The following is a 23,584-nucleotide window of genomic DNA, read 5'->3' on the forward strand; positions in this document are numbered from 1 at the left end:
TTTCAATATCTTTTTATTGTATACGTATATTATAACATAAATATCTATAACACTTCAGTATTTGATGACATTGAATTTTGGAAATTTAAATCTCAAAATGAGGTCGTTAAAATTTAATTTATCAAAAATAAACGACAATAAGAAGGAAACATTAACGAATACAAAAAATTCCTTTGCTTCTAACGTACCGATTAGTTAGAAAGTTAATTCTAAGATCATAAAGATACATACATATCAAAAAAATATCTTCAGCTGATAGTGATTAAAAAAATAGCATATGTCGCTAGTAACTTTTCAATACATCAGGTATACCAGCAACTCCGCATGCGCTTTATTCTAAAAAAACTATCAGCCATATTGGTGTGTTGTATCGCTGCCCTCAGTAATTTCGAAGATCAGTGAGGTATTTTTCGCGTTCATCATACGATCTTTTTCATATTCGTTGCACTACGAATAATCGGGATTGCCAGTATGATATTTAGTCGAAATAGATTGGCCACTTATGGACTTTTATGACATTCATGAGCGGAAAAAGTTTGGTTAATGTTGCCACCTGGGCTCACGGAAATCAGTCTGTTTAAGAACATATCGTAAATAAATGCGTACTATTTTCACTAAACTGGAATGTTCATAGGATATTTACACCTTCTTCTACATTGTTGTTTAAAATAATCATTGTTAGGTATTGGTTGATTTTCAAAAGAATCACAACTTTTATGAATACTTTGCCATCGTCTGCCGTCCTCTCCTACCTTCGCTCACTTTTACTTCATACTTTTTATATATCTCAGTTCTATGCCTTTCATGATAACATTAAATTTATATCGTTGTAATTATTATTGATCATCGTGGTTGCGCGATTTTCGTCGAGCAACAGGTAACGATTGTCGATACAATTTGCTATAATTATACCAATTAGGTTTATCTTGAATATCTGTGATTATTGTCATAAGACATGCTTGATACAGGTAATATTTTCCCACATCATTGTGTTTTCTATTGGTGTCATTTCTTAAGACAGAAAAGCTAAATATTTGTTAATCATACATATTATTTTTACTACTATATTTTTCTAACTAATTTACATGTGAGTTTAGAAATATAATTCCCAACATGATAATAATCTTTCGAAAACTCTATTCTATGATAAAATATTATGTCTTCAGCAAATAGATCATCATGACGGATTCTATGAAATTTGGTCCAGAATGGTTTGTAATGTTTTATATATATAATACAATTATTAATTCAGTGTATTTCTTTGCTTATACATTTTACTTGTTATGATGAACATATAGGTTGCGCAATTTGTCTGGAGATACTTGCAATAGTAGCGGTGGTGGTGGAGGTACTACAAGTTTAACAACTCCACGTTATCAATTAGCTGAACATAGATACGGGCGAGAAGAAATGTTGATCCTGTTTGACCGTAATTGTAAACCTCCTGAACCATTGACAAATTTCTCATCATTATATGTTGAGAAAACTCAACTTCCTTTGGCTCTTATACAAATGACAGAAGATGAAACGGTAATTAACCATGTATTCTTTTCTTGCATTCACAAATTTGATATTTATATTGAAATTTAAAGGATATTTATATTTATTTATGATAAGTAATTTAGTTATAATAAGTAGATGTATCAAGAAAATAACTTTTTTTTATATATGATTGTTAATCTATCATACTTTGCAATATTATGATTGCACATGCATTAATTGTTTAGAATGCTAATTAATATTGTGTATTTAGCGATTTATATATATTCTTAATACATCCTATATTGTGTACTGCCTCAAGTTAGTTTGAATCTAAAAATATAACACACTGGAGCCCTTGTGCCAGTTCTTCATAGCACTCTCCTACCTGTTGTATATTTTACATAATCATTACTAGTTTATTATCATTCTATGTTATATCTTCTTTCAATTTTGTATCCATTACAAATTAAAATGTTACCTCTCATTTATTGACATATATATAGTATATACATTTCTTAGATATTAATATTAAATATTAAATTATTTGGTAAATTAAAAATATATTCATTGCATTATCATACAATCTTTTTAGCGGATGTGGAACGGAGGAATAACTAATGGCGGTCGAGGAAGAGGTGGAAGTGTAGATCGTGGAGGACGTGGAAGAAGTGGAAGAGGTAGCTTGTATTCTTCTCATTATTCCCGTGGTGTTGGTTTCGATGATTCAGGAGATGGATCACGAATTGACAGTCAACCATTTCAAGTATGTAGTTTGTTTCATTCTATAGAAAAGATTTTCAGTAAAAGAAGAATTATTCTTTTAATTGATCAGTGAATATATTTTGATATCTAGGGAAGAAATCGCCCATTTGATAGGTCGCAAAGTGAACGTGGTTGGTCAGAAAGAAATGGAGCCTCAGATCCAGGTGAATGGAATGGTTCTACTAGTCCTAGAAAAGAATTAAGTCGTGGGGCTAGTGGTAGTTCTCTTATGGAAAGTAATTGGCGGCGTCATCGTGGTGGTACAGAAGACGATGACGGTTGGCGGAAATGGGGTATATAAACGTGTATCTTCAGTTCTGCATATGTATAATTAAGTAAAGAATATTGCTTATGTAATAATCAATTTGTATTTTAGGTAGGAGTAGTTGGCGCGAAAGTGGGAGTATGGATAGAGATAGATTAGAAAGAAATGAAGGAGATGGAGAAGAAGGACGAAGTAGTGGTAGTAGATGGGAACATCGTGGTAGTCATAGAGTTACACATGATTCAAGTCATCATCCGCCCCCTCGTACAACGCGCTCTTGGGATTCAAATCATCATGATAATAATCATGACAATCTTCCCGAATGGTGACTTTCTAATTGTTTTTATCACTAATATAACTAGGAAATTAAATATATTTTAATCATGTTTAATGATTGAAATTCATTCTAGGGCTACTGAAAATCCTAGCGAAAGTGGAGGAAGTTTCGATGCTTCAGGTGCTTTTCACGGTGGAATGTATTCAGATGATGATGAAGATGGAGTGATTAGTGCAGGTGGTACTCAAGAATCAAGGACTCGGCGTGTTTCCGAAGGAAGCGCTACTAATATTAAAAAACCTAGTAGCAAACCTTTATCTTATAGTTCAACTCAGGGACAAACAGCGGGTCGCAATTCCAATAGTGGAATTAGTTCAGTTAGTAAAGAACGACCAAAGTCCTTACATCCGCTCGATGATAAAAATGAATGCATCGAGAAAGAAAGGAGAAGCAGCTCTCCAACGAAACTGCCCATTACAGTTTTAACGGATAATACTGTTACTAAAACTTTGACGTCAACATCATCTGAAACTTCACAAAAAAGAAATACAGTAGCAACAAGTACGGAGCATACGAAGACTGAAAAAATGCCATCGTCCGATTCAGGAACCAATAAATCTCCAACTAAAGAAAAGAAAAAAGAAGATATTGAAACGGAAACAAAGTTGGATCCGATTCCTACTACTGCGAAAAGACAAGTTCCGGTGCAAACGGAATCTCAAAGGGTCGTACATAGCGCGGAAATGGATAACGTAAGGCATAAGTCGGAAGATGATTTAGACAGAATGAAGGAAGAAGCGGACGCATTAGTTGCAAAATTGATGGCAGATGAAGAAAATCATAGAGAGAAGACTGCTAGTATACCGCCTTCTATTGGTAACCAATCTTCTACAGTTTCATCCACAAATGGACAGGAGAAATGGTTTTACCGTGATCCACAGGGTGAAGTTCAAGGTCCATTCTTAGCCAGTGAAATGGCAGAATGGTGTAAAGCTGGTTACTTCACAGCAGGATTAATGGTAAGAAGAACTTGTGACGAACGGTATAGCACTTTAGGAGACTTAATGAAGATGTGTGGCAGAATACCGTTTATACCTGGACCTCCCATTCCTCCCTTAAAGGTACAAGATCTTTTTGTAATCTTTTGGAAGATAACAAATGTTTTAGTGTTAAGGAAAATGCATATAGAAAAAGATTTTTTTCATTTGTTTCTTTTAGTTAACGGATCAGGTAATACCATCTGTTCCTAACACAGTGCCAGCTGGTATGACTGCATTATCAAAATCTGGTATAGAAGATCCAATTCTTCTACTTCAGTATCAACACATGCGATTGATACAAAATCAACAATTACTTTTAAGACAAATGCGGACATCGGCTATAGCAAAACTTTCTCAGTCTGAGCATTGGGCAACGTTAAGTCCTATAGAACAAAACCAATTGATTTTTCAATATGTTTTTCATGACTCAGAGATTCCAGAGATGCCAATCTCTACAAATCCATTCGTACCTCATCTTCCGTCACAAGCTTCAAATCCAGTTATGCAACTTTTCACTCAAATGCAACAGGTACCAATTTATCTCATCTAGAATATATAATTATAAAAAATTGTGATATTAAATTTCTGTAATCTTTTGTTCCTCAGGCTAAAACGCAACCAGAAACTCATTTAACGTCAAATCCACATTCAAGTACAACAGCGCATCCACCTACAGTCGATCCTATACAACAACTTATACAGCAGATGGGTGGTATGCAAAATATATCGGGACTTCAACAATCAAGCATAAATTCAACGTCAGCTGCAACGCAAGAGGACAATCCCATAAAATCTTTGTTACGTCAACTTAATGTTAATGCAAATGGCCATCCACAAACACCTCATATCGATACCGTCTGGCCACAACCCCCGCCACAAATAAATCCACAATTTAATGCACAGAGTTGGTTAGCGCAAGTATGTATTACTTTGTATAAATTTCCATTCAGAAAGATATAGGTTTATAAATACAGTCAATATATTACATACTGTTCAGGTTGGACCGATACCAGCAGTACCTCCAGGCCAGTTACCTACATCATTATGGGATCTGCATACTAAAGAAATAAAGACTGAACAGCAGATATTGGTAATTACAGTTTCAAAATTTAGATTACTTTATCGCTTAGAATATAATTAAAAACTGAAAGTTATTATTGTGTCATAGGAAGAACAAAATCTTCGATTACAAGAAGATAGGAAAAAAGAAGAACTTCGAAAGCAAGAGGAATTACAACGACAAGCTGACGAAGAAAATGCGAAAAGAAAAAAGGAAGAACAGGCCAAGCAGGCAGAAGAAGCGAAGCGAAAAGATGAAGAGAGAAAGAAAAAAGAAGAAGAAAAAAAACGGAAAGAAGAAGAGAAGCGTAAACAAGAGGAAGAAAGAAAGAAAAAAGAAGAGAAAAAGCGTAAGGAGGAAGAGAAAAAACGAGAAGAGAAGCGAAAGCAGGAAGAAGAAAATTTAAGGAAAAAACAAGAGGAAGAAAAGAAAAAAAAGGAGGAACTTAGAAAGCAGGAAGAAAAGCAAAAGAAGGAAGAAGAAAAAAGGAAAAAGCTGGAAGAGGAACAAAAAAAGCAAGAAGAGGAAAGAATGCGGTATATTTTGCAAATAATTATGTATTTGTGAAATATTAATTATTTGAAAAAAAGGAGTTAATAAAACCTATTTCTCTACTTTTTCTATCGTAGAAAAGAGGCAGAGGCACGTAAGCAGGCTGAAGCTGAAGAACAAGCTCGGCGAGCAGAACAGAGACGGCGGGAAGCGGATGCACTCCGTAGATTACAAGAACGAAGTAAAGCGCCATGGGCACAGGCGCCTCGTGCACCAGCTCCAGCTACTCCTGCTGCTTCACTTGCTGAAATTCAAAGACTCGAACGAGAAAAGAAAGCGGTATACTTCGAAATTTTTAAGAAAGTATTATCATTCCTGTAGAAACTATATACTAATAGCTATAAATGTTTGTTCAGGAAGAACAACGATTTCAACAAATGATGCAGCAACAATTAGCACAACAGAAAGCCATAGAAACAGCTCAAGAAGCATCAGTAATGGACTCTTCTAAAAGATTGCAATTTAAATGGGCAGAGAAGGCTACAGCTTCTACAAAATCTGTACCAGTAAAGAGTCTCGCACAGATTCAACAGGAAGAGCAAGAAAGGATCGCCAAGGTAAAGGTACTTATTACTTTTTCCATGTCTTATGCTATCGTATATTAATTTTGATATATTTTTTCATTTGTCTTGAGATTTTGTTGTTAAATTCATGAACTTTTTTACATTCCTATAAAAGTGAAGAAAAGAAATACAATTGTTAAATGATAATCATATCTTACTGATTGTTATTGCTGACACTTTAGCAGCAAGAAAGGGAACGCCAAGAGAAGGCAGGACAGAAAGAATCAATGAACGTACTGAAAAACGCTGGAATATGGGGTGCTGCTTCTCAGTGTTTGAATTGGGCCAATTCAAGTAGCTCTAATAATAATCAAGTTTGGTCGAATAATAGTGGTACCAGTGGTTTTTGGGACGATCCTACGCCAATTAAACCTACGGCCGTAAAGCAATCTGTTAAACAGACTACTACAGTAAAAGCTCTTACTGCCAATCAACAACAGCAACAAAGTAATAAAACAAATAAGAGTAAGAATAAACGAGAAGAGGAATTGGTTAAGAAATTATTTGAACAAAACACTGCCAAGACAGATGATTTCACACAATGGTGCAACAAAGCCCTAAGTGGTTTACAGGTGTCTGTAGACAGTAAGTAGAGACTCTTTCACGTACGTATTTTTGTTCTGTTTATAAATGGTTTAATTAGTAAATTTTGCGTGTACACAGTCCCCACGTTTGTTGGATTTTTGCGAGACATTGAGTCTGCATACGAAGTAAAAGAATATGTTCGAGATTATCTTGGCGATAACAAACAAAGTTCAGAATTCGCAAAGCAATTTTTAGAAAAACGTAGTAAATGGCGATCGGCCCAACGACCTCAAGCACAAGCGGATGACTTGTGCAAACCAGCGCCTGCTGTTAATCCTAATGCACCCACGGAATTTCAGGAAGTAAAGGTATCTTGAGTAGATGTAATAAAAACTGGTAATGATTGATGATATGTTTTACAAGCGCCTAAGTGCTTAATATAATCTTTCAGGGAAAGTCAAAGAAGCCAAAGAAGGGAAAAATGTACAAAGTTGATAATAGAATTCTTGGCTTTAGCGTAACCGCAGCCCCTGATCGAATCAATGTAGGTGATCGCGATTATGGAGAAGGTGTTTGAATTAATTCTGACAACTTTAACTGTATTATGGAAATTGTGCAACGCTTGGCCCAACAAATGGTTTGTTATTTATTTATTGTAGATGCCAAATAAGTTCTAAGGAACCCGTTACGAGTACTTCGTTAAAAGTATATAAGATTTTTCTATGATTATGCGTGTAAGGATCTTATCTCTCGTATCCTTTACTCGTACATTAATGGGAGCCTTAGATACCGTTATAGCGTGGCATTATTTCCTTTTTAAACGGAACTGAAAGACACTCCGAAAGAAAACCCAATTGTACATACTACTCAAAGAAAGATACTTCTTAAAACAAGACAAACTCATCTCTTATTTACATGGTATGCATATAAATATAAATAAATGAATGATTATATGTATTATATATATGTATATGTATGTATACATACTACATACATATATTGCATTAACACATTTTGTAATATTTCACTTTCATCGCCGTAAGTAAAGAAATTATGCCGATCGATAACTCGTACACGCGGAAACATCGCAGTCGAAAGCAATATGTGCTCATGAAGGTGTTCAGCAAGCAAAAATAAATTGTTAATATGTGATCGTAATCAAAAGAACTTCGATCAAGCACGATATTGATGGAGTACATTAATATTATCGAATGCACCAAGTATGATAATATAAATCCTATGGATTTCTTTTTTTATCGTAACATCATGATAACGATACGACTTCGCCTTGGATTACGTTTTGCTTATTATGTTTTAAGAGAATAATCTTGTGTTTAACACATTGAAGGACTTTTTTTTAATCAATTTATGACCGTTTTTAAGAATAAAGAACTAATAATATTTTGACTGAATGATTGAATATTAGGAACAATTTGGACAATGAATTGCATATTATACGTAGAGCCAATCACTCCTTATTCCGAACTTTTGTTTACATAAAGCAACCATGAACGAAAGGACTTATTAAAAAGAAAACTGTATGTTTCAAAGCAGTAATATTGCAAAGAAAAAGAAGCTCTTGTACTTTCTTAACACTTTGAATACAATGGTATATTTCAAAGAATAAAAATAGTACTTGCATGTTGTACGATTTATAAAGAAAATAAACTATCTTCCATTTTCCTGTTTTGCACCAGAAAATATGAAAGTAAGCTCATGTAATGTTAGGAACGTGTACTGTCGATTTTGAAAAATTTACATAGCACATAAGGAAATTTCAGATTGATTACTGCGTGTGCCTACGTGTGGATCTCACTCTCGTCGGCATAGCCTTCTTATTAATATTGAGATCAATCTAATGATAAATATTTAACAAGGAATTTTATGTAAGATTTTAATTAATGCAACAACTGAAACCAGTATCTTTTGTAAAGTTTTAATTATAATTATAAGTATACATGTGAACTGTCCCACCTCTAGCAGGGAGTTAAAGGAGAAAACTTTTAGCACCTGTATAAAAAATATTGATTTCTTCTTTTTCGTTTTTCATAATTGAACTAATCTTTGCATAAAGTGGTACGAATACTCTGTAAGCAAGCAGAAAATGTTACGACAGATCTGACCGCTCTTAATATTATGATGGTTGTTAATTAAGGCTCATTGGTCTTCTTTCAATATGAGAAGAGTATTTTTAGAAGATCATAGATCCTTACATGAAAGATTTATGTATAAATAGATAAATGTACAGTAATACAAGGATAATTAAATAGAAAAAAACAGATAATTGAGATATTGTATTAATATTATTATTGTATCTAACGTACAGCGTATAATAAAATAAATATTATTATATTTTCAATTTGACCCTATTATTTTAGCTGATGTAAAAAAGGGAGTAATTGGTGCAATATATTTTTAATATGTAAATAATCACTGTATATGTGCGTGTGTATGATTATAAATTATAATATTATGCAAATTCATCAATCATTCATAAAGATTATGTACGTAAAAGCATATAATAATTAAAACAACGTTTGACACGAAAATAATAAAATAATTTTACATAAGTTTAATTTTTTTTTAACAACTGTATTTGTACTTTGGACACTGTATTTCTGTTTTTGTACATATATATTTATACAACATGAAAATATGTTATCTCAAAAGAATGTTAGGAAGTATTTTTATGAATAGTTGAACCTCTTGCACGAAAAAGTATATTTAAATCGTACTGATAGGAATGTATTTGGTATATAAAACACATACTATCAAAATGCTTATATCACCTTATAGTACATCTTGGAAATAAAATATTAATCCTCTTTTTCGTCTCCTCGAGGCTGTGTGACGTTAATTTCAGCATAATCTTTCGCAATATCAATGTACTAGAAATTATTACATTTGTTATTGTTATTATGTTATTATTGTTAATTGTTACAAACTTTTAACTTACCTTTTGCGGTACAAGGATTTCTAAAATTTGTAAAATGATGTAGCACAATGATACAACAAGTAAATAGGCTAATACTCCACTTTGAACATAACTTGCTAATTGTTGACCTAAATTCTTTTTATTTTCTTGTTTTACTAAATTGTAAACTATTTCAGTCCTTTTAGTAATATTAAACCAGTTATAAAATAAACTTATCCTTCTATGCATTTCAAATGGACATCTAGTGTTTCCTTCTTTATAATCTGCTATAGCAGATTCTAGTCCACTAATAAGAGCAGGTACTGTGGGTTCTACTAAATAAATTAAATCAGGTGGCAGTACTTCAGGTATACCACCGACTTTTGTTGAAACAACTTGTAAACTATAATAAATGGAAATATTATATCAATATAAGCAGTGACAACTGTCTTAGTGTTATTGAAAGATAATGTTTTACCCGCATGATGCAGCTTCAACAATTGCCATGCAATATGCTTCTGTCAGACTTGTATTTAGGAATATATGACCCTTATTCAATACATGTCTAATTTGAGAATGCTCTAAGCTTCCAAGCAACGTTACCCTATGTTGTAACAAGTTTCTTTCTCGTACTTCTTCTATGAGCCATCTTTTGGGACCATCTCCAGCAATTAGAAATTGCACATTCTTGTATCGACTACAAAGATCGGGTATAATACGAGCTAATAAATCGACGCCTTTGCGATATACTAGTCGCGATACTATGACTATTGTAACTACAATTAATAATAGATAACGTTAGTAGTATTATGTATCAATTTTATGGCATAATATAAATATGAAAATAAAAAAGAACTTACTAAAATTATCATCTCTTTTACTGATGTCAGGCATAAATAAAGTAGTATCAACTGCATTTGGGATAACAGAAACTTTCTCTTTTAAGACCTTTGCCCTCAATACTGTATTCTCTTTCCCAGTATGTGATACACATATACAATGGTTGCAATCAGCTAACGATATCTCTAAAAATTTATTTGTTAAAATCGCAGAGGCATCCGCAAAACCAAAAAGCGAATGATCTGTGAAAATGGTCTAAAATCCCAGCATACAAGAAGAATGTATTGTATGAACATATATTTTGTCGTTAAGTAACAAACAACTTACTTTTAATCCCATCAAGCGGCCAATTAACATCCCTTCGTGAGCAAGAGCAGAGAATGCAGAATGGCCATGAACTATTTGGATTTCTTCCCTTAGAAAGATATATCTAATGAGAGGGATAGAACAAATCATTGTTGGAAGAACACATTGATTGTAGAATACTTTTACTGGTATGTAATATACCTTAAAAATAAAATATTTTTAGCATTAATAAACATTCTTTGTATAGACTTTATACTTTCAAATTACAAATATTCTTTATACTGTACGTTACTTTTAGGCCATTTGTCATATAACGCACTCCGATTCTATCGCCATAGGAATGAGTAAGCACTACAACTTTATGTCCAAGCTCCATTAAACATTGAGACAAATTAAAGATATGTTCCTCAACACCACCCATATTAGGATAAAAAAAATCAGACACCATACTGGAAAATAGAATAGATGTTAAGTACTTCCTTTTATAAAATTTATTTTATGCTATTATACACCAGATAATGACGTTTCTTCTAAGATATTTTAAATAGTATAATAATCACAAACCATATCTTATGTTTTATGATGTTCATATTGACGATTAAATTGAAACATGTCTCATGTAATAAAATAATACGTGCTATTCGTTGAATATAATTGAGAACATCTGAAGTATTTGATAACTCTCTGCACATTGATTCACGTGCAAATAGATATTCGTTGACAAGTTTATCATATTAAAAACTTTGTTAAATAACTAAATAAATAAATAAATAGTTAAATACTAAGTAAAACTAACTTCTAAATAATCGTTTTTATCTTTCCGCATAAAACATTTCAATTCAATGAGTGTTTTATACACGTAAGAAGTCAGATAAGGTTATTAAAATTCTTTCGAATTTTCTATGGTACATCTGTAAAGATGAATTGATATCTCTTATTATTCTAATTTTAATTGCGAAGGTCAACGTATTCATGTTCTTCAAATACTCTTAGCATAAACATATTCGTTGCAAACTCATTATGAACAAAGCAAATAATGGAGATAAATACATTTCAATTGAATAAAAGTGGTTCGACTTTTCACTAATATCAATGAGTTTCGAGGTTTTGTATCTCGAAAATCGATATTCAGTCGACAAGAAAATTGAATTTTTTCTCAATCTATTGCATGCCGCAAGATGTAGAAAATCCAACAAGAAAAAATATTATTTTTCTTTATTATTTCCTTTGGACATGTTAAGTTCCCAAAATTTCTAGTATATCGTAAATTGAATTTCTAAAATGATATTATTCCAAGATGTATATAATCATACACCACTGTATATCATAGACTACGAATTTTTATGCATCTTTATATTTTTATGAATTAAAGAAATAGAAATTTAAACAGGAATTTATTTCATCTACCAAATATTAGAATTAAACTGCGAATTTTTACGCATTTATAGAAAACTAGAAAGTGCAAAGTCACACAAAACGCACATAGCATGAAAAAATATGTAAAATATCCATATATAATGCTTTCTATAGTAGTGATATTTAGTAGGTACAACACTTTTCTATCGAAGTTCTGTTTTTTAATTATATTTTCAAAAATATGAATTTGCATAAAAATCCGTAGTTTAACGATAATATATACTATAAAAATAATATAGTTGCTTCTAGAAAAAGTTACGTATTTCATTATGTTACTGTAAAAATTAAATATGGTTTAAATAATTCAATTAATCAAATATTAGCCAATACATTTACGGATAAGATTGATTTTTTCTGTAGCACTACTTATTATCTCAAGAAATCTTTATATTAAGACTTACGCACTGTTTAGATGTTTTTAGATTATGTTTTAATTATAGCATTTTTAATTGTTTTAGTTTAGTTATGTTTTAATTATAGCATTATGTTGCATATATTATGTAGCTATTACTGCTTTTTTTTTACTTTTCCTTTTTGTCTTCTATTTTTATTTATTTTTTGCTTTACATATACGTGATACGTAATATGTATGTATATATAATTGTATGTATATATTGGATTTATACCCTCAGTTCCTACACTTCTATTCACAAATAAATAAATAATAGTAATATATAATGATTATTTATATTTATACGCAATGTGTGCATATTGCATGCACATTATAATCTAATTATAAATTTCTTTTCATTTCTTTTAAGTATTACTACTTTGTTATTGAAACATAGAATAAAAGTTAGATTACCACTATCCAATAATAAACTGGTAAAGAAAAGGCTATCGTAATTTATGCATATGACCAAATATGACCGTGCCTATCTTATAGATATAGTTGCAATTGTTACATCGTTCGTGATTGCGCGTAGAGGGAGAGAGACATACGACGGAAAGTGAGATAGTGCAGGTAGGAAAACATTAGTTAAAAGAAGATAGAGAGATAGTGGAAAGAAGAAGGCAATGCATGGTTTGGTTATATGTCGGTGGTCGGTGCACAACAAATGGTCGACATGTTTCATCAACGATGCGGTCATCGTGTAACTTTAACAAACAACAATTGCACGGCCATAAGGGATTTTTCAGAATATAATCATGGATTGGTTCTCAGCGCGGAACCGCTTAAGGACGATGAGCTTTTTGAAGTCCGCATTGACAAAAAGGTACCGAATCGCAAACTTTGAACTTGTCTAGTTTAGTAGTGAATCCTTTGAATCTGTCAAAACGTTGTTTACACTGTTGATAATTTGAAGTTTTCAATTTACCATTCATTTATATTTAGGAGTTGCACGCATTCCGTGTTCCTGTTAAAAACTGTCATAGAATGCATCAGTAACAAATCAAATTGTAAATGCTCGTACTTTGTTTATTGCTTCTGACTTATTTTTAACGATTTAATGTAGGTTTCGTGTCGGATTATCAAATTTAGGATTAATACTCGTTTATATACTGTAATATACTCTAAATTATCATGTATTGTAATATAGTTTAAAATTATTATCTTTATAAAAATACAATTGCACATATAGTATATATCAAATATATTAGTGAAAAAGTTAACATTTCTATGGAAATTACTAGTCATTTTATATTGAGTTATTTTCTTTTTAAGTTCAAGTTCTGTTATGCAGATGACATCATGGAGTGGCAGTATAGAAATAGGAGTAACAGAATGCGATCCAGAAATAATAGAATTAACAGCCTGTGCTACTAATCTTCGTCAAGGAACTTGGATTATGGTTGATTCTGGCATAATGCATGATGGAATAAGAACGGTAGAAATGTATGGAATGTGTCTAAACGAATTACAAGAAGGAAGTACTTTAGGAGTAATGAGGACATCTAATGTAAGTTTTTTTGTATATTAATGTTCTAATGCTTGTTTTAATAAATAGTTTTATTCACTTCTTGTTTTCTTTTAATTATAGCATGAATTGATATTTTATATCAATGGTGTCTCTCAAGGAGTAGCTGTATCCAATATTCCAGAACGCATTTTTGCAGTTGTAGACATGTATGGCGATTGTGTACAGGTGACTATAACTCACCCACAAGTTGTCTCCACTTTATGTAACGAGCCAAAAGATGAAGTTGAAATTAATAATGACTTCGCTCTTGGAGAAGCATCTAATTCCTCAACAACTAATCTAGTCGCTAATTTGAATGTTAATTTAAATGTTAATGTTAATGTTAATTTACCTAAGAATCCAAGTCCTGCAGCTATTAGGGAGGATAGATTAAGATTTCATGAGAGAGTTGGCTCGCTGGTAAAATTGTCTAACAATGCCAGAACTGCAGAAAGGCGAAGACCCTTAGACGAATTTAATAATGGAGTAGTAATGACTCATAGGCCATTAAGGGATAATGAATTATTTGAGGTAAATAAGGAAAATCTAAAGTAAGAAATGATCTCTAATGCATGAGACATTAGTGTAAATTATATATTACTATAGGTACGAATTGATAGGCTTGTACACAAGTGGTCAGGTAGTATAGAAGTTGGAGTTACAATGCATAGTCCAACAGCATTAGAATTTCCAGCAACAATGACTAATATGCGGTCAGGAACAACGATGATGTCTGGGTGTGGAATTTTGGTAAACGGAAAGGGCACATGTCGTGAATATGGGGAATTTAATTTAGATGAATTAAGGGTAATTAAAGTCAAAGTGGAGTGTTACTAAGAATGTTTTGTATTATATGTGATTCAATAAAATACTTATTTAGGAAGGTGATAGAGTAGGCATGATAAGACGAAGCAATGGAAATCTTCATTATCTAATAAATGGATTAGATCAAGGTATTGCCGCTAAAGTACCTGTAGGTGTATGGGGTGTTATAGATTTGTACGGTATGACGGTAAAAGTAACAATCGTCGATCGTGATGAAAGGGAGGAACAAAACTTAATTACTAGACGAAACACGTTACAATTGCAAGGTTTAAATGGTAAGAGTTTAGTATCAATCATTTTTCTTATATTATTGATTTATGGTACAACACCGCGATACATTTTTCGGATACTTCTGTTATTTAGAAACCGAAGAAGAGCCGCCAGATAGACTTATGTTTCATTCTTGCTGCGGTACACATGTCGAAGTGATTAATAACGGACGCACTGCGCATAGGCCTAAGTAAATAAAAACTTATTTAACAATGTACATGAAATTTTATTAGAGTGTGTGTGTAGTAAATCTATATGCCATTCTTTTTTAGCGTAATGGATGATTTTAACAACGGTGTTGTATTGACTTCAAGACCATTGAAACCAAATGAATTATTCGAAGTGAGGTTGGACAAAATTGTAACAAAATGGGCAGGTTCTATCGAAATAGGAGTTACCACTCATTCCCCAACTGAACTAGAGTTTCCTTTCACTATGACAAACGTTAGGTATGTAAATTAATATTTCCAATTAATATTAATATACATATATACTTTTTCCTAAATTTATGTTAAGTTTATCGCCCGTATTATTGCTCGAAGGTGGTCATATCCCTTGCAGATCCGGTACATGGATGATGACAGAAAATGGGGTGATGCACAATGGTACTATGATAATAGACCAATATGGTCAGAATCTTGATCGACTACAAGTGGGAGATCGTGTAGGTGTAATGAGAAAGGACAATGCAACATTGCATTTTTATGTAAATGGTGCTGATCAAGGGGCTGCAGCGATGAATGTTCCTGAGAAAGTTTATGGTGTCATAGATCTTTATGGGCAAGCAGCACAGGCAACTATAGTTGACAATACAGACTTCTATAGTCCTACTACAAACAATTCAAGCTTCAGCAATACAACCTTATATAGGTTCGTAAATTTTGTTCCCTTTTGAACATGTGATCGAAGATATTTATTATTAATTATTTTTCCCAAATAGTGATTTGAGGTTTCATCATATACATAGTAAGAATGCAAAAATAATAAATAATGGATTGACTGCATTGAGGCCTAGAGCTTTAGGAGAATTCAATGAAGCCATTGTGATTGCAAATCGTGCGCTGCGTGATGGTGAAATGTTTGAAGTGACAATCGATAAAATGGTTGATAGATGGACAGGAGCAATTGAAGCAGGTATATATTTAAAAGTATAATTTACATTCTTTTGCTTAGTAGGATATTAGTAAGGAAATATTTTTTAGGTGTAACTCTTATAAGACCCGACGAGTTGGAATTTCCATCTACGATGACGGATATCGATCACGATACTTGGATGTTGTCTGGATCTAACGTTATGCGAGATGGTGTTATTTTAAGGAATAATTACGCTTGTGATTTAGACAAACTAATTGAGGGAAATCGCATTGGTATGATGCGATGTTCAGATAGTAGTTTGCATTATTATTTAGATGGAGTAGATCAGGGACCTGCTTGTACAGGTGTACCACCACATGTCTATCCTGTGATTGAATTGTATGGACAATGTGTTCAGGTATATCAAAGTTAAAGACTCTTATTTAATCTCAAAGATAATATAATAAAAAATATGATATACTATTCGTATTACATATATATATATATATATATATATATATATATATATGTATGTATATTTATTTATTTATTTATTTATTTATTTATTTATTTATTTATTAATATCAATTCATCAGGTTACAATTGTACAACCGGAACGCAGGGATCCAACAACACAACAGTATTTGCCATCAGAAAACAGTACTAGTCAACAACCTACATCGGTAATTCAGCTTCAAGCTCAGACAGAGATAATGCATAAATTTCACGAATCTGTTGGTTTAAATGTTCAATTAAATAACGATAGAACGGTAGCAACTAGGTGTAGAGAATATAATAATGCTATATTATTAAGCGAAACACCATTAGAAAATAATGAACTTTTTGAAATTGCCATACAAGAAGTAGCTCGTGAATGGAGTGGTTGTTTAAGGATAGGTGTTGTGAAAAATGAAAGTGGAAACTGGTTAACATCTATGAATCTTGTACCTGGCATGGGGTCCATTTCAACAGATGCTTGGTACTTAACAGGTAATATTGGAATAAAATGAATACGATACATATTGTATAATTTACTACAATTTGGAATCTTATATATATAGGTAATGAAGTAAGACACAATGGATATGTTTTATGTATGAATTATTGTCCAAGTTTGGAATGGTTACGTGTTGGTGATAAAATTGGACTGAAACGTACACACGAGGGTAATTTAAAATTTTATATAAATGGAGAGGATATGGGTATAGCGGCATCGAGTATACCAGAAATGGTGTACGCTGTGATCGATCTTTTTGGTAGTACAGTAACTATAAATATAACGAGTAGTAAACAACAAAATAATGCAGTATCTCCAAATGCTAGTTTGAGATTGCAAGATTCTTTGGAATTATTGCTAGATCCAATGCCACCAGTTTTGCGAAAGTATGCCTTTAATTATATATTCAGAGTATGCGTGCTCATCTTTTTTTGATTCTTGAAAACATACAATATTGTTATTTCATATATAGTGATGCTGGAATGGACACATCTGTAGATGTATCTGAAGGAAAATTAGTAAACGATGCAACACTCACACCAACGCAATCTGCTGCTCATTTTATAGGAGAAAACGATTGGAGTTATGAATTCCATGAAAATCATGGCAGAAACATACAACTCGAAAGTAAGACTTCTGCACGAAGAGTTGCAAGTTATAATCAAGGTATTATTTATTCTCATATCTACACACACTTATTGACTTTAACATTTCTTACATCATATGTTGTTTCTAAGGAGTGGTAATGTCTAGTCGTCCTTTACTAAAAGGAAAGCCATTTTTAGTGAAAATAGAGAAATTGAACAAACGATGGGTTTCTAATATTTATTGTGGAGTAACTTGCATTTCACCTGAAAAAGCTAATTTTCCCTTAACTGCTCTTGGCTTCAAAAAACATTCTTGGATTATTTGTAGCGACTGGATATCACATAATGGTATTAGGGTAAGTATTAAACAAATTGATATAAGACATGAGACATATATTACCAAACTTTATCCTTAGATAAAGACAAAGTATGGAGCTGCTTTGGAAAGTCTTCACTGTAATTCTATAGTAGGTTTATTTATCGATGACGACAACAGATTACACTTAATTATCAATGGTGTAGATCAAGGCGTAGCTGCAACGGACTTACCACCTTATGTTTATGCTGTATTTGATCTGTATGGTCAATGCGAACAAGTTTCCATTGTTGCAAATAATGCAGAGCCATTCTCATCTACTACCGATAATAGTATAACATCCGTGGAATCTGTGAGAACGAAGCTAGAAGATGCGGAAAATTCGCGAGAGAAAGCAGACTTAGAGTGTCACGAAAAAGAAAACGTCATCGCAGCTGCTTCTTCGGATATATCTTCCTCTACCTCACCAAGTGTGCCGAGCCAGTGCAGTTCGAATACTAAAGACGATGATATTGTGGAATATGCAACGTGTAACAACGATAATGTGCATTTAACAAATAATGTTGAGAACAAAGCTATGCCCAGTATCTCAGACGGTAATAATTTGGATTCGAACTCGGATATAAATCACGACACGACACGAAGTATTAAGAACAAGATTTACGATAATTCAAATCAGTTGAATAATAGCGCGATATTGAATAGTCAGTCAGAAAATTTGACTATTAGAAACGAATGTACAAATGTAGAGATAAATAATGCAACTAATATTAATATTAAAAATGGCACCGCAAATAGCACCAATAACATAACTAACTTAAATACTAACGCTAATAATGCGATAAACGAAAGCATAGTATCTAATAGTCAAGGAAATAATATAAGCTCCTTGCATCAAAATAATGCATCTGTTAATATGTTAAGCTCATCTCAGACATTCTCGTCTCAAAATACATTGAGTAACGCAATATCTGATATTTCGAACACTGTTTCTTCTAGTTTCAACGAAGTGCGTTCAAATATATCCTGGAATAATACAGTATCTGTTGATAATTCCGTTGGTGGAAATACGATTTTAGGACAAAATACAGTCTCTATTCATAATGCACCATTGCTGCATCCATCGCTACCGTCCATACCTCTTGGAACAAACAATATACCCATGAAAAAGTGTGAATATCTAAAGGCGTGTATGAGATTAAAGAAATCACTGGTTTTACCGGATGAATTCTTTTCCTTAGAAGATGTACTTTGTTATTGTAACAACTGTTATAAAGTAGAAGGGGATAATGCAATTTGCAAAAAGGGTGAACCTCCGGCAGAGTTTGCTGTACCGATTGGATGGGCTAGGTTTCCATTGAAACAAAGTATTAACGCCAATCAAATTCCACAGAGTACAACCGATAAATGGCATGTTGCTTTCTATGGTATACGTCTGGATGCAATTAGGTAAACAAATATATTTAGAATTTAACAAAAAAGACCTTTTTGCATAATTCTAGTTTTATGTGTTGTTTTAGACTAATTCTCGATACAGGAGAACTTATGACAAAAGAGCAATTGGATATGAGTAATTTAACAATGAATATAAAGACCGAAGATCAAAACCCTCAGGTAGTCTTTTCTCCTAGTATAAAGTATGCAGCATCTGAGGAATTTACCAAGAGATATCCGTAAGTACTTTCACATGTAGTAGTGATTAATTATGAATTATCAATTTGTCATATTTCATAGATATATTGATACTCAATCAAATAAAAAGTTAAATGCTTCAACGGCATTTCAACTACTAGTAAGGCCTGGTTCATATACAATTAATTCTGGTGGTAAAGATAGCGATGACCCGCAGTTCGAATCTGTCAAATGGGCTACCAAAGAAGCTGGGGCTACGGTTATTATGGCTCTCTTAATTCACCTCGATGAATTTTAATTTATATAACACGAAAGTAATAGAAGAGAGTGATCCAGAGTCGCGACGGTTACGAGAGATACACTTTCGTTTAAGGTTGACAATTGTACATAAAGATTATATGCATAACGTAATATAATTACCGTAAGATAAGTTTTTAAAATCAATTTTTTATCTTCAATTATTCCGTCGAATCTTTGTCGTGTATATTTACGTTGAATTTTATGTTAAGTACTTGTCAGTAAAAACGATAGCGATCATTTCGTAAACATCTGTTAAGGCTTTCGTTACCTTGCTCTTAATTCAGTATGCAGTATTAAAGAAAAATTCATGATAGATGTAATTTATCGACTATGGAACGAACAAATTTGTAATAATCAGTTCAGCAACGTATACAGTAGCTTGTATATCGAATGCATAGTACATATGTATTATGTTACACGTTTAATGTAGCTACTGGCCTAGGTTCACAGCGATAAGGATTATGTCGAGTAAATTCTAAAGGTTTGTCACTACATTAAAGAAGCACTTTAACCCTCAAGCTTTACGCCTAACAAATACCAAATCTTTAAATGTTAATAACATACAGGTAAAAATTTCTCTTTCTTTCTCTCTCTCTCTCTCTCTCTCTCTCTCTCTCCTTTTTTTTTTAAAGCACGACCTTTTGCAGCATCGATCAAGAAATATGTTATCTGTATAATGTAGAAATAAAGCGATACCATTGTAAATCATATTACGAGGCTACCATAGAAAATTCAAAAATTAAATTCCCACGAAATTGAAAATATTCGGGAAATATAATAACTATATTTTCAAATACGCTGTTTAGAATTGTAATTTTTCTTTGTGGATATCATGTGCACTATTTATAAATGCATACAAATAATATAAGTGGCAAGAAAACGACGAATGTGTCTATCTTTCATAAGCAGTTCATTCAATTTGTTACCATTATTTTATTCTTTTCTCCTAATATTAATTGCTTACTTTATAATTACTTTCTAATTGGGAAAGAGTAAAATTATTACGAATTTTTTAAGCTCCAATAACTTTCGATGTATATTATGGATATTTATACTTAAAATGATATATATATATATATATTTATGGTACATCATTTAAGTAAGCATTTAATTTAACGCGTATAATATAGAGTAGTTCTGTAATCTTTCTGTAAAAGTGTAGACCTACTTTTTCGTGTATCAAAATTTTGATGACAGTCGTAAAATACGAGCGGAGAACATTTCAACAAAAAATAAGCCCTTTTTCTTTTATTTTTGCTCCATTTTTCTTCAATGTTATTCGACAGTAATACTTTTTTTTTAAGTTCTACACCCAAATTCGAACATTTTGATCCCAGGAGCAACTAGCGACAGCCATACCATTTCCAGAAACGCTGAGCGATGTTACCCGGTTTTCGTGACCAGTTAAAACACCTTAGAATGAAAGGTAGAGTCGATTATAATCTACGAAAATTATTATAAATATTTGCTTATTTCTAATGTCTATAATATTTACCATTATGTTGATTCTTCAATGTATCCCATATGTGAATGGAATTGTCATCGCTTCCACAGAATATGAATCTTCCGCTAAAGGATAAACCGCAACTTGTGAATCCAGGATTAGAATTGGGAGGCTTAAATGTAGCTAACTGCTGATCTGATCTTAAGTCCCACAGTCTTGCCGTCTTATCTTCTGATGCCGTTACAAAAGCTTGTCCCGAAGGATGATACTAAATGAAAATAATTCTTTTCATTATAAGGTAATCTTACAAGTTACTAAAACTATATAGTTTTAAGGGAACCTTTCAAGTATACTTGTATTTATTAAGTAACTAATAATAATTAGACTGCGGATTTTTATACATTTATGAGAAACAAAAGATTTGTTGATTTTTTTGAAGATACAGAAATACACAAAATACATATAATATCCAAAAATATATAAGATATCCAAAATACAGTACCTTTTACAATATTTAATAGATAAAACAATTTTCTACCTAAATTTCATTTTATAAATTATATTTATAAAAATACAGATCTGCATAAATATCAGCAGTCTCCCAATAACGAAATATACTTTCTATACTAACACAAACTGAGTTTACGTCAGATCCGTGTCCAAAGAAAGTTTGCTTTGCAGTCTGCTCTCTTATATCCCATAGTTTACATGTTCTGTCCACCGATCCGGTAATATACGTATTTACGTCTGGAGATAAACTAATACTAACCACGTCTCCGGCATGCGCGCAAAAGTCGGTAGTTTTCTTGTTTGCTTCCAAATCCCATATACAACTAAAAGAATATCGAAATTAATGACAAATAAATAGTGGCGAAAAATAACCATATTATTTATTAATGCTTTATAGATGCGGATACATTTTCATGTCACCAGATCCAGTGATAATCTTTTTGTCCTCCAAGAATCTGCAGGATGAGAGGAAACCTTCGTATCCTAGTAATTCTCGAACGATTTTAGCCGATCCTGTGGCGTCACGATTGTTTACATCGTAGATAGTGCACATGTTGTCCATACCACCGCAAGCAACAAAGTTTCCCGACGGTGCAAAAGCTACCGACATCACCCATGCTGAACGTAATGGAATTACCTGAACTTTATTTCCAGTCCACGAATCCCAAATGATCAATTTTCCGTCTAGTGAACCAGTTACGCAATGCCTGGAAGGAGATATTCATTTTGATAGCTCAAGATTGGACACAATCGTTTCGGTTGATTTCACAGAGGAAATCATAGGATCGATGATCAATACTGACCTACTATCACCGCTATAATGCACCGAATTCACTTTGTTGATATGTCCCTTTAGTAACTTTTTTGTAGATAATTTAACTTTCGGTGCATCCGGTACACTACTACATGCTTCTTCCAAAGTTGTATCTTGTTGTTTCTTTTGATCTTCCTGTTATGTAATAAAGTGTTCAAAGTGTAAAAAATATGTTCTTAATTGACATCAAAGTATGAATTCATTACAGCTTTTTCTTTCTAATTACTGTACAATTAATGCGATACAGGTAATATGTATAATTTTTCTAATACAACCTTGCATTTGTTGATTAAATCTTCCAGCTCTTTTTTCAAAGCTACCGTTTCCGCGTCATCCTTCCCCATTGTTTGGTCTAGTGTTGTTTTATTTCAAAACTACTGTGGCTCTGAGGACGAAACACCGACGATGATAGGTGTATGGATACTGCGAACAAATTTTTATCAAAATGTTAAAGAAGCCTTCGTCTACATTGCTGTCCCACTAATCGTATTAAATTGACGCTTGATCCTATTTGTTGGGCATTAGTTCGGATCTCTGATCTAACTTAATTACCTACATACACGATAACCCTTATTATTTCAAGTACGTAAATCTGTTTTTATAATGTGATTGTTTATTTTTTATGCATATATATAGTAACATAAAATTCTTTTTCTTTTCCTCTCCAAAACACGAAAAAATGAACGAAAGAAGCTACAGGAAGAGGAAAGAAGGAAAAAGTACGCGGTTACGGTGTCCGAGTCCTTACAAAAAACTTAATCCGTCGCGCTTTCGAATTCCATTTCACCTATAAATGATTCGATTTGTTTAGGTTCATATAGTTCTATTGATTTATCGATCAAAGTTGGATCTATACATCATTTTCAATAATCAATTTTCTTAACATAATATATTTTTTATAATAAATAATTA

The 23,584-nt window shown here is 32.5% G+C and overlaps 4 protein-coding genes across 15 annotated transcripts; 2 read left to right on the plus strand and 2 right to left on the minus strand.

The window, feature by feature from the left end:
- The first annotated feature begins 149 nt into the window (after positions 1 to 149).
- LOC117154465 (GIGYF family protein Gyf) lies at positions 150 to 8,885 on the plus strand. Of its 3 annotated transcripts, none has more exons than XM_076625678.1 (16): positions 150 to 682; positions 1,167 to 1,211; positions 1,299 to 1,530; positions 2,075 to 2,245; positions 2,336 to 2,537; positions 2,621 to 2,834; positions 2,920 to 3,907; positions 4,005 to 4,355; positions 4,433 to 4,744; positions 4,824 to 4,916; positions 4,995 to 5,422; positions 5,516 to 5,717; positions 5,795 to 6,001; positions 6,184 to 6,586; positions 6,665 to 6,894; positions 6,978 to 8,885. In XM_076625678.1, the coding sequence occupies exons 2-16, from the start codon at positions 1,180 to 1,182 to the stop codon at positions 7,101 to 7,103; spliced, it is 4,191 nt and encodes a 1,396-aa protein (XP_076481793.1). In that variant the 5' UTR covers positions 150 to 682; positions 1,167 to 1,179; the 3' UTR covers positions 7,104 to 8,885. The 3 variants fall into 3 exon arrangements, with proteins under 3 accessions (XP_076481793.1, XP_033185371.1, XP_033185373.1); XM_033329480.2 differs by having other exon boundaries at positions 150 to 403; XM_033329482.2 differs by having other exon boundaries at positions 150 to 403; positions 5,795 to 5,995.
- PIG-A (phosphatidylinositol glycan anchor biosynthesis class A) lies at positions 8,451 to 12,617 on the minus strand. 8 transcript variants are annotated; one of them, XM_076625683.1, is made up of 8 exons: positions 11,151 to 11,373; positions 10,879 to 11,035; positions 10,608 to 10,787; positions 10,301 to 10,535; positions 9,919 to 10,216; positions 9,483 to 9,843; positions 9,316 to 9,414; positions 8,451 to 8,613 (listed from the first exon to the last, which is right to left on the minus strand). In XM_076625683.1, exons 1-7 carry the CDS (start codon positions 11,276 to 11,278, stop codon positions 9,343 to 9,345), a joined length of 1,431 nt encoding a protein of 476 aa, XP_076481798.1. In that variant the 5' UTR covers positions 11,279 to 11,373; the 3' UTR covers positions 8,451 to 8,613; positions 9,316 to 9,342. The 8 variants fall into 8 exon arrangements, with proteins under 8 accessions (XP_076481798.1, XP_076481801.1, XP_033185391.2 ...); XM_076625686.1 differs by lacking the exons at positions 8,451 to 8,613; positions 11,151 to 11,373 and adding an exon at positions 12,408 to 12,617 and having other exon boundaries at positions 9,098 to 9,414; XM_033329500.2 differs by lacking the exons at positions 8,451 to 8,613; positions 11,151 to 11,373 and adding an exon at positions 12,404 to 12,617 and having other exon boundaries at positions 9,098 to 9,414.
- A 309-nt stretch (positions 12,618 to 12,926) lies between these two features.
- Neurl4 (neuralized E3 ubiquitin protein ligase 4) lies at positions 12,927 to 21,535 on the plus strand. Of its 3 annotated transcripts, XR_013060437.1 has the most exons (19): positions 12,927 to 13,219; positions 13,688 to 13,903; positions 13,985 to 14,434; positions 14,510 to 14,710; positions 14,784 to 15,003; positions 15,092 to 15,188; positions 15,271 to 15,447; positions 15,560 to 15,868; positions 15,939 to 16,132; positions 16,201 to 16,490; positions 16,669 to 17,062; positions 17,134 to 17,455; positions 17,542 to 17,735; positions 17,807 to 18,012; positions 18,073 to 19,421; positions 19,493 to 19,645; positions 19,707 to 19,977; positions 21,209 to 21,330; positions 21,459 to 21,535. XR_013060437.1 is itself a non-coding variant. In XM_076625677.1 (17 exons), exons 1-17 carry the CDS (start codon positions 13,037 to 13,039, stop codon positions 19,900 to 19,902), a joined length of 5,151 nt encoding a protein of 1,716 aa, XP_076481792.1. In that variant the 5' UTR covers positions 12,927 to 13,036; the 3' UTR covers positions 19,903 to 20,614. The 3 variants fall into 3 exon arrangements, 2 of the variants coding, with proteins under 2 accessions (XP_076481792.1, XP_033185370.2); XM_076625677.1 differs by lacking the exons at positions 21,209 to 21,330; positions 21,459 to 21,535 and having other exon boundaries at positions 19,707 to 20,614; XM_033329479.2 differs by lacking the exons at positions 21,209 to 21,330; positions 21,459 to 21,535 and having other exon boundaries at positions 13,020 to 13,219; positions 13,669 to 13,903; positions 19,707 to 20,614.
- Positions 20,953 to 23,106, minus strand: Gbeta76C (guanine nucleotide-binding protein subunit beta-2). The gene is made up of 6 exons (XM_033329502.2): positions 22,948 to 23,106; positions 22,662 to 22,807; positions 22,266 to 22,565; positions 21,980 to 22,181; positions 21,400 to 21,616; positions 20,953 to 21,317 (listed from the first exon to the last, which is right to left on the minus strand). The coding sequence occupies exons 1-6, from the start codon at positions 23,014 to 23,016 to the stop codon at positions 21,211 to 21,213; spliced, it is 1,041 nt and encodes a 346-aa protein (XP_033185393.1). The 5' UTR covers positions 23,017 to 23,106; the 3' UTR covers positions 20,953 to 21,210.
- Positions 23,107 to 23,584: the final 478 nt, after the last annotated feature.

Source organism: Bombus vancouverensis, chromosome 16 (genome assembly GCF_051014615.1).
Source record: "Bombus vancouverensis nearcticus chromosome 16, iyBomVanc1_principal, whole genome shotgun sequence".
Classification (NCBI taxonomy): domain Eukaryota; kingdom Metazoa; phylum Arthropoda; class Insecta; order Hymenoptera; family Apidae; genus Bombus; species Bombus vancouverensis.

What these genes read in the sequence shown, in the direction of transcription:
- LOC117154465 (XM_076625678.1), top strand. Translation starts at nt 1,180, where the DNA reads ATGACGGATTCTATGAAATTTGGTCCAGAATG. An exon ending in AAATGACAGAAGATGAAACG is followed by an intron (nt 1,531 to 2,074) that starts GTAATTAACCAT and finishes CAATCTTTTTAG; the next exon opens with CGGATGTGGAACGGAGGAAT. An exon ending in AAAGGATCGCCAAGGTAAAG is followed by an intron (nt 6,002 to 6,183) that starts GTACTTATTACT and finishes CTGACACTTTAG; the next exon opens with CAGCAAGAAAGGGAACGCCA.
- PIG-A (XM_076625683.1), bottom strand. Translation starts at nt 11,278, where the DNA reads ATGTGCAGAGAGTTATCAAATACTTCAGATGTTCTCAATTATATTCAA. An exon ending in TAAAAGAGATGATAATTTTA is followed by an intron (nt 10,217 to 10,300) that starts GTAAGTTCTTTT and finishes TATTAATTGTAG; the next exon opens with TTACAATAGTCATAGTATCG. An exon ending in GTTGAAGCTGCATCATGCGG is followed by an intron (nt 9,844 to 9,918) that starts GTAAAACATTAT and finishes CATTTATTATAG; the next exon opens with TTTACAAGTTGTTTCAACAA.
- Neurl4 (XM_076625677.1), top strand. Translation starts at nt 13,037, where the DNA reads ATGTCGGTGGTCGGTGCACAACAAATGGTCGACATGTTTCATCAACGA. An exon ending in GGGATAATGAATTATTTGAG is followed by an intron (nt 14,435 to 14,509) that starts GTAAATAAGGAA and finishes ATATTACTATAG; the next exon opens with GTACGAATTGATAGGCTTGT. An exon ending in TTAATTTAGATGAATTAAGG is followed by an intron (nt 14,711 to 14,783) that starts GTAATTAAAGTC and finishes ATACTTATTTAG; the next exon opens with GAAGGTGATAGAGTAGGCAT.
- Gbeta76C (XM_033329502.2), bottom strand. Translation starts at nt 23,016, where the DNA reads ATGGGGAAGGATGACGCGGAAACGGTAGCTTTGAAAAAAGAGCTGGAA. An exon ending in CATTATAGCGGTGATAGTAG is followed by an intron (nt 22,566 to 22,661) that starts GTCAGTATTGAT and finishes ATCTCCTTCCAG; the next exon opens with GCATTGCGTAACTGGTTCAC. An exon ending in CTGACGTAAACTCAGTTTGT is followed by an intron (nt 21,617 to 21,979) that starts GTTAGTATAGAA and finishes ATTTTCATTTAG; the next exon opens with TATCATCCTTCGGGACAAGC.